This window comes from Tachysurus fulvidraco, chromosome 7, assembly GCF_022655615.1.
Source record: "Tachysurus fulvidraco isolate hzauxx_2018 chromosome 7, HZAU_PFXX_2.0, whole genome shotgun sequence".
NCBI classification, from domain to species: Eukaryota; Metazoa; Chordata; class Actinopteri; order Siluriformes; family Bagridae; genus Tachysurus; species Tachysurus fulvidraco.
This window is the reverse complement of record NC_062524.1, coordinates 2,216,753-2,232,394: the sequence shown is the minus strand read 5'-3', so window position 1 is coordinate 2,232,394 and position 15,642 is coordinate 2,216,753. Positions and strand designations below refer to the sequence as shown.

Here is a 15,642-nt window from a genome sequence, read left to right as displayed (position 1 = left end):
GATCCATTTTAGTATCTCATACATTGGTATTTGGTAGACTCCCTTTTATAGAGTAACTTGAAATGCTTTTTAGTCCCAATCACTATATACATACAATACATACTGTGTACTGCTTAACTTGGTCAGAGACCGATAATACCCTCAGTCTAAAGACTATGTTGGGAGGTCTGTTAAATGCTGGAAATGTAATGCAATATGTTCAAAGACTGCCAGATGTTCAGATATCAAAATTAAGTTCTTTTCGCCAAAGCAGAGAAAAGTCTTGATGCATGTTTCCTTGCATGTTTCCTTACAGCATAGTGTAGTGTGGAGTGTCATAAGAGTTTTAAGCTAGAAGAATGCTGGACTGGTTTTGGCTTCATAGAAAAGTGTCAATGTTTTAAATTTAATGGGGATGGCCACAGGATGCCATTAAAGAGAGCTTAGCATAGACTGAGTTGAGTATCATCTGCACATCTGTGATATGAAAAGTCACCAAGTGATCAAGTATAGAGGACAGAAGAGGACAACCTACTCAGCCTTGTTTGACAGTAGTAGAGAGTCTGCAGGTATGCAACAGTGCTGTCGGTACATTCCCAAATGTTATGGAGCTATTAATGATAGTAGTGATGATGGGCAGGAGTTCTTGTGAGATGACCTGGAGCACTGTAGAAGGAAATTCATCCAGTGGCCAAATTGTAGGGTTGCAGGACAAAGTCTTAGCAGAAGTCAACTTCTAGATGAGAATGTGGACTGTGAGTGATGCTAAGAGAGATGTGTGTAGAGTGATTTATTCCACTTTGTGCTGTACAACTAATTCTCTCCAGTTGCTGCACAACGTTTCTGACAGCCAAGAAACAGGGCAGGAACTCTTCCTGGGTTTGGAAGAAAGAGTTTCATGGATAAAGGAAAATAGTCTGTGGAGAGAAAAAGGGTCTGGAAGGGAATTGAAAAGCACCCTGCTAGATAGTTGTAAACAGGATAAGAAGAGTGATGAAGAGTAATGGGCTAGCACTGATGTCTGGCAAATGAAGATCAGGTCCAGTACATTTCCAGTCTTGTGTTTGGCACTGCAGCTGTTGAATGTCAGGGAGAAAGAATGCAAGAGAACTGGAGATTGTTGTAGAGGATGTTGAACTCAAAGGACCGTGAGAGAGGTATCTATTTTCAACATCCATATCTTCATGAAAGTACCTAGGGGACCAGGAGGTTGGAAGATGACAATGATGAGGAGGTTGATCGGAGAGGAAACTGTATGAAATTTGAAGGATGAAATGATGAGACAGGGAAGAGATGTGAAGCAGTTCTAAACCTGCAAACACCACCCCTGCCATTTTCTTAAAAAGTGTGAGTTCACAGCAGACTGACAGTTCCAGAGGCTATCTTTCATCACTGTTTAAGACTGACAGTGGGGTTTAGTGGAGGGTAGATCAGATTACTGGTAGTTTGGCCTCTGATTTGTGGAAAATACATCTGTGTTAAGAGTCAGGAGTGAGGCCAATAGGAGTAGGGTAGAGAGGGTTATACTGGTAACACTAACTGAACAAAAAAAGACAATAAAACCTAACACATTCTAACTACATTTATGCTTCTATCTGTTACAGAATTTGCTTCTCACCAGTAGAGGATAATATTCAATTTATCTTAGCACAAATCAGGTGTTATGGTTCTCATTAAGATTAAATGGGTTAATATTAAATGTGCTTGTTATAGAACATCATTTGTTCTATAGTAATGGCTCATATACAGTGACTTGTACAGCAAAGGCTCCTCATAACCTAAAACTAATCAATGAGTTGTTTAACAATTTAATTTTTATAATCAGTGATGTTTTTTGTTAAAATACATTTATTTGACTCACATGCATTTGGGACATAAAGTTTAACTGAGATCTGTTTTCATGAGTTACTCACTTGAGAGAGCTGATGTGTGGCAGCCATGAGAGCACTGTGCTTAAGAGAAGATCTGTGAGCTGTTGTGGGTCTTTATCACAGTACAGATGGAGATTTGGTTGTTCTGCATATCGTGTTATAAATTTTCCAGCTTGCTCAAGCACATCTGTGTGACTGCTCATTGGGATGTGAATCTCATTCCCACATAACTGTAGCAGATTTATCAGATAATTAAGTTCCTCACACTTCAAGGCAACTGTCCAGATCTGACTTAGTGTTGTTGAGAAATCCCTGGAAACAGGAAAAAAAACACAATTATATATATTTAAAAAACAGCAGGTAAAATAAGTATTGACCACATCACTATTTTTCTCCTTTAATATATTTATTTTATGATTTGTAAGACAACCCAGATAATCTATAATTACAAAGAAAGCAAAAAATAATCCTGCCCCTTGTCAATGGAAAGTAATATCAGATGGTTTTTACCAAAGTGTCAGAGAAGAAACAGCTCACGATTGTTATAAGCAAAAAGCTCTTTCAAGACCTTTGCAAAAAATACCTATGCCATTGATTACAGAGGGATTTCTAAACTTCTGAATGCTCCAGTGAGCACTGTTGAAGTAAAATCCAGAAGTGTGGGCATTTCAGCAAGACAATGATCCCAAACACACAGGCAAGGAAACTCTCAATTGGCTTTGGAGAAAGATAATAAAGCAGCTAGAATAGCGCAGCCAATCACCTGACTTAAATCTAATAGAAAATCTATGGAAAGAACTAAAGACCAGTTCATAGAAGTCGTCCATGGAACCGTCAAGATTTAAAATATAAATATAAAAAAATATATGAATGAAATTTGCAATTGTGCTGAAACCTGCCCACAGTGGTAAAAATGATTGGCTTTTATGCAATCTAATATACAGTTTTGTTTTTATATACACTGCATAGACTCTATGCCATAGAGACTGAATGTATGACACACAGTCAGATGTTATTACAGTTTTACACTTGTAAGTACACTTACTGTACTTTTATAATCCTGCTTTAGTCAAGTGAAAATATTGAGGTAATATAAATTTAGGCACAACCATATAATATCACATTCAAAATGTCTGTATTGTTACACCCAAAAAAGCATATAATATGAATAATAATACCTTAGATAATGTGAATGTTTGAGAATTATCTTCAGCCCTGAGAGGGACACAGCACTGTTCTCCAAATCAAGATGAACCTGTGTGTTTGTGGATTGTCTGATTACATAGGACACAGCACAGCAGGTGTAAGGGTCAAGATGTTCATCACTCAAAACTAGATGATGTTTTATTCTCTCTAGAAATGAGCAGCAGGTTGCAGGTGCCTGTAATTCATACAGACACTGACATATGAAGGCAATGTCAGTGTTTTCATCATCACCAATGAAAGTGTTTAAGACCTTCTCAAAGAACCCATCAATATTGTCCTTGATCTTGTTCAATGGAAAGAGACACGTCAGATGATCAACGATGGTTGGTGATCGAAGTCCACAGAGAAAAGGAATTATATGTTTCATGTGTTCACTGTCTTCATTCTGACACAGATGGAGAACCTCATCAAGTATTTCTGATTTTTCTAGAAGCCAAAGAGCAGAAAAAAATTCCTGCATTGTGTTGTGAAAAAATGCACAAAATGTCTTGGCACATGCTGGTGACACAACAGAGACAATCTTCAGAAAAGCACCAGAAATGCCTCTCTCATCATAATCAAACTTCAGGTTGATAGTTTTTAACTTGGTGGCATTGAAAGCGCTCTCTGCTAAAGACAGGACCATGTCTCTGCAGTCTTTAATGTGTCCATCTAAATACAGCAATTTCTTATTTCCGTGTCTCTGTAGACAGTGACGAAATATTCGTACATACAGCTCAGTAGCTGTGAAGTGTTTCTGTGGTTCTTCAGAAGTGTAGTATGAAATACAGGCTGCCACCATAAAAGCATACATAGGGACGTGGCAGAGACTGAAGAGAGCAGGATTGTTTATCACAATGTCTACCAACTCTGGTTCATTAACTGTCATCATCTTAAAAAAATCATAAATTGACTCTTCACTGAAACCTTTAACATAAACTTTACATGTTGTCCAGTCAGAGAACTCATCCTCTACTTCAGGCCTGCATGTTACCACTATCTTTGCTTCAGGCAGAAGTTCATGGTCCATGATCTCCAGCAAAACCGTGTTCTCCTGAATATCTCTGATTCCATCAAAAACAATAGTCACACTGTCAGAATGTTCTTGTAGATACTGCAGGATTTCTTCAGCATTTTCTTTAAGCTGATTTGACATTAAATATTTGCTCAGTAGAAGATTTTCTAAGCTCTCTGTAGTTGAGATGTTTGTCAGTGTGTTTTCATCAAAGTAAAACATGAAGTCAAGGTTTCTGTCACTTCTCTCTGCCCAGTGATGTAACATCTGTTGAACAACTGTCGTCTTCCCAATTCCAGGTTTTCCTACTATTAGGATACTTTTCTCACTGCTATTCACTAAATCTTCAGGGGATTTTGTCTGTGTGTCCTTTGGTATGTAGGACTTCATCTTTTTTAAACGGGGCTTTTTAGATTTCTTGCTCTTCAGTGTGATTTTGTTACAGGGTTTATTATTTTCTGTCTCCGTGTCCAACACTAGAGGAATAAAAGTGAAGTTTTTTTGTAGTCTTTCTCCATAGAACCGCAGACTCTGACTCCACCTTCGTAAAATATTTTTTTTTGTTTTTGTCTTCAAATCATTTTGCAGCTGATGACATGAGACAGGTCCTAAAATTACAGATAGAATAAAAACATTAATCATGGGAATAACAGGCTTTATTTTAATTGCAAATGTAATCTTTACAACAATATGTAAATTTCTTGTATCATTTTTGTTGTGCATAGAGTAAATTTCTAACTTATCCATGTGCACACATCAGGCAGTCTTACCTTCTATGTAGTCATCTTCATCCTCATCTCCAAAGGAGAACAAGGAGATCCATGTATGTAAATCAGGAGTTTGACTAGTAGAATCTGGTTTTGGCAAGACCAATTTCCTCTCACGATCCAGTATTCTGAGAAACTTATAGCAGGCCTTCTCGCCCTTGTTTAAGACCCAGTCCAATATCCTCCTGGTTTTGTTGTACTTTTCTGGTTCTGCCTCAATTACACTAACTTCATTGCCATTGAAAACATTCTGTTGGTGAAGTTTTTCAACAATAACAGGCAGGTTTTGTAGACGTCCAACCAGTTTTTCACGAGCATTTCTGACATATTCTTTTGCAGACTCATTTGATGAAGCCATGATGTGGTCACTTTTTCAGCCTCATGAAACCATCGATCACTGAAATGACAAGAATATTTTATTAATATTTATATTTTAAATAATTTTTAATACTTTATATTTTAATTAGCAAAGTATAATAAATAGATATATATTGTTATATCAATTTAGATCCGACAACACAAGCAAATACGTAAGATCAGTTTTCACAAATTAAACATTTTTCAGTCAGTCTTAACAAAAGCAAGCCATGCATATGATATTAACTTCCCTTAACATGTAGATAATCAACACCTAAAATAATGTAGAAATGTGTCTTATTTGTATAAATTTGTATTATTCTTGTTTTAGTAATTGCAAAAGTAAAAGTAAAAAAACAACCAATGCAATAAATAGAATTTTAATGTTCACAAGTTAAAGACTTTGCATGTTTAATTACATCAATCACATATTCCTATTTGTGATGTATAAAAATTGTTCATAACTCTGTTTTAACATGAAATGTGGTATTTGTGAAAATCCTGTAAACTCTGAAGCTTTTATATCCAGCTCCTGAGTGTGTAAATTTAATAACTATATAAAATATTATATGTTAACTAATTTTTTTCTCTTTGAACATGTTGTCTCACATTTCAGTTGTTTGCTGTTTTACACAATACTTTACATTATCTCAGGTAACTGCTGCTATAACACTGTTAATTCCAGTATTTCTGCACATGCAATATTGTTGAACATACAGTATTTACACTGAACACACAGTATTTACACTGAACATACAGTATTTACACTGAACACACCGTATTTACACTGAACACACAGTATTTACACTGAACACACGGTATTTACACTGAACATACAGTATTTACACTGAACACACCGTATTTACACTGAACACACAGTATTTACACTGAACATACAGTATTTACACTGAACATACAGTATTTACACTGAACACACCGTATTTACACTGAACATACAGTATTTACACTGAACACACCGTATTTACACTGAACACACAGTATTTACACTGAACATACAGTATTTACACTGAACATACAGTATTTACACTGAACACACCGTATTTACACTGAACATACAGTATTTACACTGAACACACCGTATTTACACTGAACACACAGTATTTACACTGAACATACAGTATTTACACTGAACACACCGTATTTACACTGAACACACAGTATTTACACTGAACATACAGTATTTACACTGAACATACAGTATTTACACTGAACATACAGTATTTACACTGAACACACCGTATTTACAATGAACACACCGTATTTACACTGAACACACAGTATTTACACTGAACATACAGTATTTACACTGAACATACAGTATTTACAATGAACACACCGTATTTACACTGAACACACATTATCTACACTGGCTGTTTCTGTTTATTGTCTTTTGTGTATTGTCTTGTATTGTTTGCTTGCACTGTCTTGTCTGTCTTTTGTCCTGCACTGTCTTTTGTCCTGCGCTGTCTTTTGTCCTGCGCTGTGTACACCAGGTTACACAGATACACTTTATGTATCGAGGACTAACTTACTAAGTCCTTATACTGTAACCCTGTCTTTGTGTTATGTAACACCCTGATCGTGGAGAAACGTTGTCTCATGTCACTGTGTACTGTAACAGATATATATTGTTGTAATGACAATAAAAGCTTCCTGACTTGATTGACTTCAAATCATAAAAGCTGCATGATTTTTTTTAAATATTCAGTATAGATAGATGGTAGCAATATAATTTTGAAATAAAGAACATGAATTACTTCAGAGAGAAAACCATGTAAATCAGAGACCGAATATATATTCAACAAATTTTCTTCCTTGGCCATTAGAAGGCGCTGTAAAATGCGGCTGATTGTGACTGATGTCACTTCCTATTACAGACACAGCACATCGTATAAAGCAGGGCTCGGCAACCCCAGCTCTGGAGCCGCAAGTGGCTCTTTCATCCCTCTGTTGCGGCTCCCTGTAGATTTGGAAAATAAGTATTTCATTTAAATTTATTTTAGTTAGTTTTTTTAAAGAAATAATTCTAAATACGAAGATTATGATGCTCTTGTAACATTAAAATAAACCGTATTTAATTTTTTTGTAGCTCAAAATATGCGTCATAACTGCCGACTTGCGAAATCTGACACAGAAGCAGACGCATGTTTGCTTTGCTGTGCACAGCCGGCAAGTTAAAATTTTGATGTCATGCAGGCTGTCATGTGTCACACACTGAGAGTGACAGTCACGCATTTGGGTCTTTTCTCACGCTCTCCCACCACACCGTATTTTTCAGGCAGAAAAACTATTTGACTATTTATCATATATTTTGGACACTGCGGCTTATTAAATATATCAGTCCGCACTGCTGTCTCTATGGAAAGGGAAGGAATCAAGCACGTCTCAGTTCTTAGTCGAGCCTGACACTTATCAGCCAATCAAAAAAAGAGGCTACACAATAGCCAATCAGAAAGTAGCACTATTGGTAAGATTTAACGAAACAACCAATAAAAAATCTGGGGTTGCGGGGGGTTGGAAATGTCACACTTTCCTGTCTTCAAAACTTAAGAGCCCTGGTCATGAATACATTTACATTTACGGCATTTAGCAGATACCCTTATCCAGAGTGACTTACAACTGAGCAACTGAGGGTTAAGGGCTTTGCTCAGGGGCCCAGCAGTGGCAGCTTGGTGGACCTGGGGTTCGAACCCATGACCTTCCGATCAGTAGCCCAATAGAAAAAGAGGGTTCAGCGAAAATTCGGCAGCTGGCAGCAGGAAGTAGCTGCCTTTGGCAGCAGGAAGTCCAGCCATATTAGGAGAGACCTGCTATTTCGTGGCAGCCAATCAGTATCGTCCAACGTAGTAGCAACCAATCACATTTAACTGGAAGTCATTGGCTCGGTAAGTTCGTATATTAATTATCAGATTAATTAATAGTAATTGTTGTTCTGTAAGTTGGACTTTAACTTTTACGTTAGAGACAGTGAATCTGTGACTACTTGAATCAGTTAATTTAATCATTTGTAGAAACGTAGCTTGTGCACCGTGTGGTCCTGGTTTGTGAGCGGCGATCACTTCAAATACTAACTTGCGTTACCATTACTATTAAATATTAGCGTTTGTTAACTTAATCTATTGATTAGAATAAAGCTCATGCTGATTCATTGGAATTATTGACAAGCTCCGCCTTGATGATACATGTACAACACTAACCATGAACACCGTGAAAACTCATTCCGCACTCCAAGGGCGCTAATTAAAGAGTTTCCGCCATCAGCTAACTTTCTCTCTAGCTCGACACACACACTCTCACAGTTCAAGGCTCATTCTTCTGATGACGTGTGAGCACCACGTTGTGAAGCGAGTGTAACCGGAAGTTTTGCACCACAAAAACATCAGAAGAAGAAGAAAACGGTGCTTTTCAAAATAAAGCAGAACAGACCACTAGGTGGCACTATAGAACTACAATGTCTTATTAACACACATAATACCGTGTAGGCGAATATTAATATAATTTATGAGACAGTTACAGACACTGCAATGAGATTTATAAGACCTGATTACCAGGTGTATAAATTATGAATGAAAATGTGATCACTGCTAGCTGCTTAATGACACAATGCAATAAGAAGTCATTCATGTGGCTGCATCCATGTTTACTGTTAATAAGGTCATTTGGATATTAATGTCACAATTTTCTTATGAAACCTCTAGGTTAAGTTGGAAGAGGAAAACGAGGAGAAATGCAAGGCTTTTACTCGGAAAACACCCATCCAGGGTTTTGCAGTGATTGGTGCCAGCTACTGAAGAGTGAAATGCCGTTCAATCAACCAGTTCCAATCTAAAAGCCTAGTTAATCTAACTAATCTTTCTATCTTTTTTTCCTAACAAACCTTTAACTTAAACTTTTTATTTGTTTCTAATTCTTTTCTTTCTAACTATTCATAAAGTTATAACCATTTTACACTTATGGATAGACAGGAGGGGAGAAGAGCCCTCCTGTCTATCCATAAGTGTAGAATTGCTAACTTTGTTCTCTTGCAAATGACAAGTAGCCAACATGTATGTACTGATGTCATTCATGCCCTTCGGAAACGTTATAAATGGTGTGAGATTGTGTACGGTAGAGTCTCTGGCCTGTGACCCCGTGAGACTTTGACGCCTGGCTCTACCGATGACTATACTTCAATAAATTTTTACTTATTTGATTGTACCTCATGACTCCTGGTCTTTCATCATATCTGATCCGGGGTCTTTAAGCTGTTATCCCTAACACTAGAAACATTTTAAATCATGTTAAATCATGCTAGAACATTGTAAAACTTTCTGGCTAGGCTTTTTCAAGCCAACTTAGTTTTTCGAACTTTACAATCTTGTTAGAATTGTTGTTGATCATTCTAATTTCAGAACAACAAATATCAAGCCTGTTTCAAAAGTTACAGCTGTTTTATGAAAAACAGACAAGAATGTATTAAAACTGAACTTAAATGATAGCAAAATATTATTTTAAATAAAGGCCATTGAGACAATGTTTATGTACATTTAATAAATATATATAACAAACATGTACACTCATTCATAAATTTATTTATACACGTACAAATTCATAATTTCAAGTGTAGCACTAGCTTAATGTTTGTTTTTGTATTATGTCTTTGATCTTCATTACTTGATTCATATTTCATAAAACTTTTTAAATCAAATACAAAATAATTACACATTTACGTATTTTAAAAGAAGTACTAAAAGTAAATGTAAATTGATAACTTATTAATCATTTATTTGCCTTGCTAAAAGGCGTCATCTACCCCCGACTTCGGGTTATTAGCGACAGCTACTTCCTGCTGCCAGCTGCCGATTTCTCGCTGAACCCCTGCTGACATTTTATTTGAAAGTAAATTTCACACCAGCGTCTTTTTTTGTTAAGGTTATTTCAAACTGTTCAAAATATTTTTGTTTGCTTGCAGAAATAAAATTCCATTTACTCTGTAGCAGTTCGTTGATTTCATAAATGCAACACACTACAGTTTTTTTTCTGTACTTTCCATAAAGGTAAAAAACGATAAATGAGGTGTTCTCTTCATTTTAGATGTCAAATGGGTTTTGTGGCTCCCTGTGGTGTTGTTTTCTGTAGGAAACGGGTCCAAATGGCTGTTTGAGTGTTTAAGGTTGCCGACCCCTGGTATAAAGTATTCAGATCCCAAACACTGATTGACAGGTTTCTGTAGTACGGAAATACAAATGCAAAAAGGAACTGCGATTTCACATGGAATTTTGGCTCCATAGGCGATGTGGAGGACGTGAAAGAGCAAACAGCAGGGGAGGTTCTAGGATTTCATCTTTAGGGGGTTTTTAGCGCTCAGTGAGAATTTAAAACAAGAACGGATTTATATTATAAATTATATGACTACATATTAAGCCAAATGGCAAAAGTGGACAAAAAAATTTTATGCATGATTTAATGATGCCAGTCTTGAATCAAATCAGTTCATGTATGTGTGCATTCTCTACAAACAGTGTGTCCACTGAATGCAGTAATTAATAAAAAAAAAAAATTCACAAGAAAAAGACCAGTAAAAACATTATAACCGGCTTTGCGTCTTTCCGCCGATTAACGTTATAGATAAACGCCTCCAGCTCTGACTGCGCGTGCACGCTGCGCGTACCTGTGCTTTTCTGTTCTAATAAAGCAGACAGCTGATGACACTTTTGAAAGACTACAACGCACGCGTGTAAAATTCGCTGTTGGATCAAACTGATAAATCATTTTCTTTCCCATCGACGACATGTCCTGCATTTTAACGTAATTTTTATTATTTATTTTTGAAAGTAAATATTGTACTTATAGTTTTAGGGTGGCTGAGATGAGGGGGCTGGAGCCACCCTAAAGAAGGTCTAGAACCGCCTCTGCCAAATAGATTAACTATTTCTATGTGACATTGGGACATGATTTGAATATGATGCGTCAAAATCCATTTGTCTCTCTAAGTCACGTTTCTGTCTTATGCACTGGGCCCCAATATGTGAAAAATAACCTAAACAGGTGCATTTAATGCCATTGAAAAGAAAATAACTTGTGTTTGTACTTAAACCTGTCACTAATCACTTATATATTCAGCATTGATACTGAATTCAGTGTATTTTCTTTAGTTTTATTATACATGGGCTTAGTGTGTTCCAAATGTAATAAATGTCGAGGATTAAAATGAGTATCGATGAGTTCAGCTTCATAAACAGCTCATCATCTACTGTATGTACAGTTTAATATCACAGATCAATAACATTTCCCAAGCTTTAACATGCTTTACATCTCATCAAAGTTTTATAGGCTTACAAATAAGTATTTCCGCCTGTAAACGAAACGGAAGTAAAACCACAAATGTACAAATACATGTAATAAATAAATGTATAAATAAATAAAATAACTAGATAATGACTTGGTTTGAGGAATTAAGTAAAAAAAGAAGTTCATTTTATAGTTATTTTATAATGAAAAACTTTTGTGGAAATCTTTCCTGGAAATATTGGCAAAAAACCGAAAATATAAGACGTCAGTATTCATTACTAAACACACGGAGTTTACAGTATAACACCTGCACACTTTGTTCTGCTTAGTTCAGCTATTTCAGATAAATCTATACATTAAAATGTTAAGACTGTACCTTAAAGAAATCCGGAAACACTGCTGAGACGAGGTTCCTGTGACTGCATGTGTAATGTGTGTTCACCACTCTGGTGGATCAAGTTTGAACTTGTGCGTCTACACCACATCCGATATGCCGACCCAATGTTGTCCAATCAGGTTCGTGTGCGCGAGGTGATAATACTTTTCAATAATTTTTAACTTTAGTAATTTTTAAACTTTATCAAAAACAATCTTTTTGTTTTAAATACATTGTTATTGATAAAAAAAAAAGTAATAAATTATTAATATTTATAATGTATTATTTTTAATGTTGTGTCCATGTTTCCTCAAAAATTATTCGCGGTCTTTCTGGATTTATTGTTGTATTGATTGTTTGTATTTACTCCTTTACTCCTTGCTTTTACGCGCGTGCGTTTTAGTCTTTCAAAAGTGCGTCATCAGCTGTCTGCCTTATTAGAACAGAGAAGCACAGGTACGCGCAGCGTGCACGCGCAGTCAGAGCTGGAGGCGTTTATCTATAACGTTGATCGGCGGAAAGCCACTAAGACGGCAACCAAAAGCAGTGAAATGTCACTATTCTTATTACCAGAGTTGTAGCACAAACAAAATTTCAATGCAAACAATCCATACGATACTAAATAAAAATAACATTTATTGATTTGGTCTTTGTCTTGTGAATATTTTTATTAATGACTGCATTCATTGGACACACTGTTTGTAGAGAATGCACACATATATAATATAAAATTCTTCTTGTTTTAAATTCTCACTGAGGGCTAAGCCCCCCTAAAGATGAAATCCTAGAACCGCCCCTGCTTCTCTCCCATGTTGACGTCTACACGATCATATTGCACATTCCATGCGACTGTCACTAGGGGGCGAAATCCGACAATCGCTAGAACCGCCCCTGCCAAATAGAGTAACTGAGATTTCTATTTCTATTTATAATTGTATGAGAATTACAATTGCATGTTAACTTTAAATTTGACGTTATGTTTGAATATGATGCGTCAAAATCCATTTGTCTCTCTAAGTCACGTTTCTGTCTTATGTACTGGGCCCCAATATGTGAAAAATAACCTAAATAGGTGCATTTAATGTCACTTAAAAAAAAATAACTTGTGTTTGTACATAAACCTGTCACTAATCACTTATATATTCAGCATTGATACTGAATTCAGTGTATTTTCTTTAGTTTTCTTATAAATGGGCTTAGTGTGTTCCAAATGTAATAAATGTCGAGGATTAAAATGAGTATCGATGAGTTCAGCTTCATAAACAGCTCATCATCTACTGTATGTACAGTTTGTCACAGATCAATAACATTTCCCAAGCTTTAACATGCTTAACATCTCATTAACGTTTTATAGGCTTAAAAATAAGTATTTCCGCCTGTAAACGAAACGGAAGTAAAACCACAAATGTACAAATACATGTAATAAATAATAAATGAATAAATAAAATAACTAGATAATGACTTGGTTTGAGGAATTAACTAAAAAGAAGTTCGTGTTATAGTTATTTTATAATGAAAAACTTTTGTGGAAATCTTTCCTGGAAATATTGGCAAATAACCGAAAATATAAGACGTCAGTATTCATTACTAAACACACGGAGTTTACAGTATAACACCTGCACACTTTGTTCTGCTTAGTTCAGCTATTTCAGATAAATCTATACATTAAAATGTTAAGACTGTACCTTAAAGAAATCCGGAAACACTGCTGAGACGAGGTTCCTGTGACTGCATGTGTCATGTCTGTTCACCACTATAGTGGATCCGTTAAAAAATTTGAACTTGTGCGTCTACACACCACATCCGATATGCCGACCCAATGTTGTCCAATCAGGTTCGTGTGCGCGAGGTGATAATACTTTTCAATAATTTTTAACTTTAGTAATTTTTAAACTTTATCAAAAACAATCTTTTTGTTTTAAATACATTGTTATTGATAAAAAAAAAAGTAATAAATTATTAATATTTATAATGTATTATTTTTAATGTTGTGTCCATGTTTCCTCAAAAATTATTCGCGGTCTTTCTGGATTTATTGTTGTATTGATTGTTTGTATTTACTCCTTCATTCATTCATTCATTCATTCATTCATTCATTCACCATGATGAATGGAGGGAGAATACAGGCTCTTGCTTTTTCTCTCCTTTACTGGAGACGTAAAAGAAAATATTGCAAATCAGTGTGAATAAAACAATACCTGCCTCGGAGAAAGTCTCGGTGAGTATCGCCGTTTAGTGGAAGAGATGCGCCCGTGAGAATTAGCTTCTCTCCAGGGGTGGTCCTAGACCTTCTTTAGGGTGGCTCCAGCCCCCTGTCTGTGATCTCAGCCACCCTAAAACCATAAGTACAATTTTTACTTTCAAAAATAAACAATAAAAATTACGTTAAAATGCAGGACATGTCTTCGATGGGAAAGAAAATAATTTATAAGTTTGATCCAAGAGCGAATTTTTTTTGCTTTACATCTCATCAACGTTTTATAGGCTTACAAATAAGTATTTCCGCCTATAAACGAAAACGAAAGTAAAGCCACAAATGTACAAATACATGTAATAAATAAATGAATGAATAAATAAAATAACTAGATAATGACTTGGTTTGTGGAATTAAGTAAAAAGAAGTTCGTTTTATAGTTATTTTATAATGAAAAACTTTTGTGGAAATCTTTCCTGGAAATATTGGCAAATAACCGAAAATATAAGACGTCAGTATTCATTACTAAACACACGGAGTTTACAGTATAACACCTGCACACTTTGTTCTGCTTAGTTCAGCTATTTCAGATAAATCTATACATTAAAATGTTAAGACTGTACCTTAAAGAAATCCGGAAACACTGCTGAAGCGAGGTTCCTGTGACTGCATGTGTCATGTGTGTTCACCACTATAGTGAAACCAGACTTGAGTAAATGTCATGGATGTGTAAATGCAATTTAACTCTAGCTACATGTTTAACAATGAAGCTGGAAAATAATGTCAGGGTCTTTGCTCCATATATCCATAAATCTTAAGTGTATTTTAAAGGATATTCACTTGTAGTTCTTGGGGAATCATTAAAGGTTCTGTCTATCAAAGGGTTCCATATCATTCTTGAGTATTTCTTCCATCTCTCCATATAGATAAATACTTATTTATTTCATGACACACAGTCACAAAAACAAGTACCAGAAAAACAGTGTTACGAACTCAAATTTTCTAGGGGTTATTGAGAACGTAAACAAGTAAAATAAATAAATGAGAACTTTCCTTTTCTTTTATCCCAGCACTTCTCACTTTTTAAATTGGTACTAGTCAGAGGTTCACTCTATTTAACACCATACTTTGAAAGAACACCGCACCAAAAATATTCTTATATTTTTGTATATTGTCCAGGGCATAACAAAAGCAAATGAATACAAACTATAAGTAAGCCTAAACAACCCAAAGTGTTAGGAGAGAGCAAATGCCGAAAACAACAAACAAAAGAGAAACTTACTTAAAGTTAACCAAATAACTTCCCTGCCCAAAATAAAATAAAATTAAAGTCAATATTCTTACCTCTCTCCCTGACTAACGAAAAACAGGTGAAAGATATAGAAGGGGTATAATAAACCCAAATAAATCGGCACCCAACTCCCTATACACAGGTTGACAAAGGCAGACTCACACATCAACACTTTGTTTAAATATGACCAATTGCTTAATAGCAGACACAACAGCCACGGTGCTGGGATAGCGGATAAGGAAAGCCTCTCTCGTGCGCTGTGTCTCTCTCCTGTTTTATCTCTCCAGCACGCCGTATAGCAGGTAAGCCACGCTGC

General features: G+C 35.8%; 1 protein-coding gene across 1 annotated transcript in view; it reads right to left on the bottom strand.

Moving 5' to 3' along the window:
* The window catches only part of LOC113650481, a 79,214-nt gene extending 64,409 nt beyond the window's left edge, over positions 1-14,805 (bottom strand). The window contains exons 1-6 of the mRNA XM_047816718.1: positions 14,659-14,805; positions 14,040-14,174; positions 9,966-10,055; positions 4,821-5,214; positions 3,029-4,658; positions 1,893-2,162 (exon numbers count right to left, since the gene is read on the bottom strand). Of these exons, the coding sequence (XP_047672674.1) occupies positions 1,893-2,162; positions 3,029-4,658; positions 4,821-5,175 (2,255 nt within the window). The 5' untranslated portion in view covers positions 5,176-5,214; positions 9,966-10,055; positions 14,040-14,174; positions 14,659-14,805. The remainder of the gene's footprint in view (positions 1-1,892; positions 2,163-3,028; positions 4,659-4,820; positions 5,215-9,965; positions 10,056-14,039; positions 14,175-14,658) is intronic.
* Between the last annotated feature and the right edge of the window lie 837 nt (positions 14,806-15,642).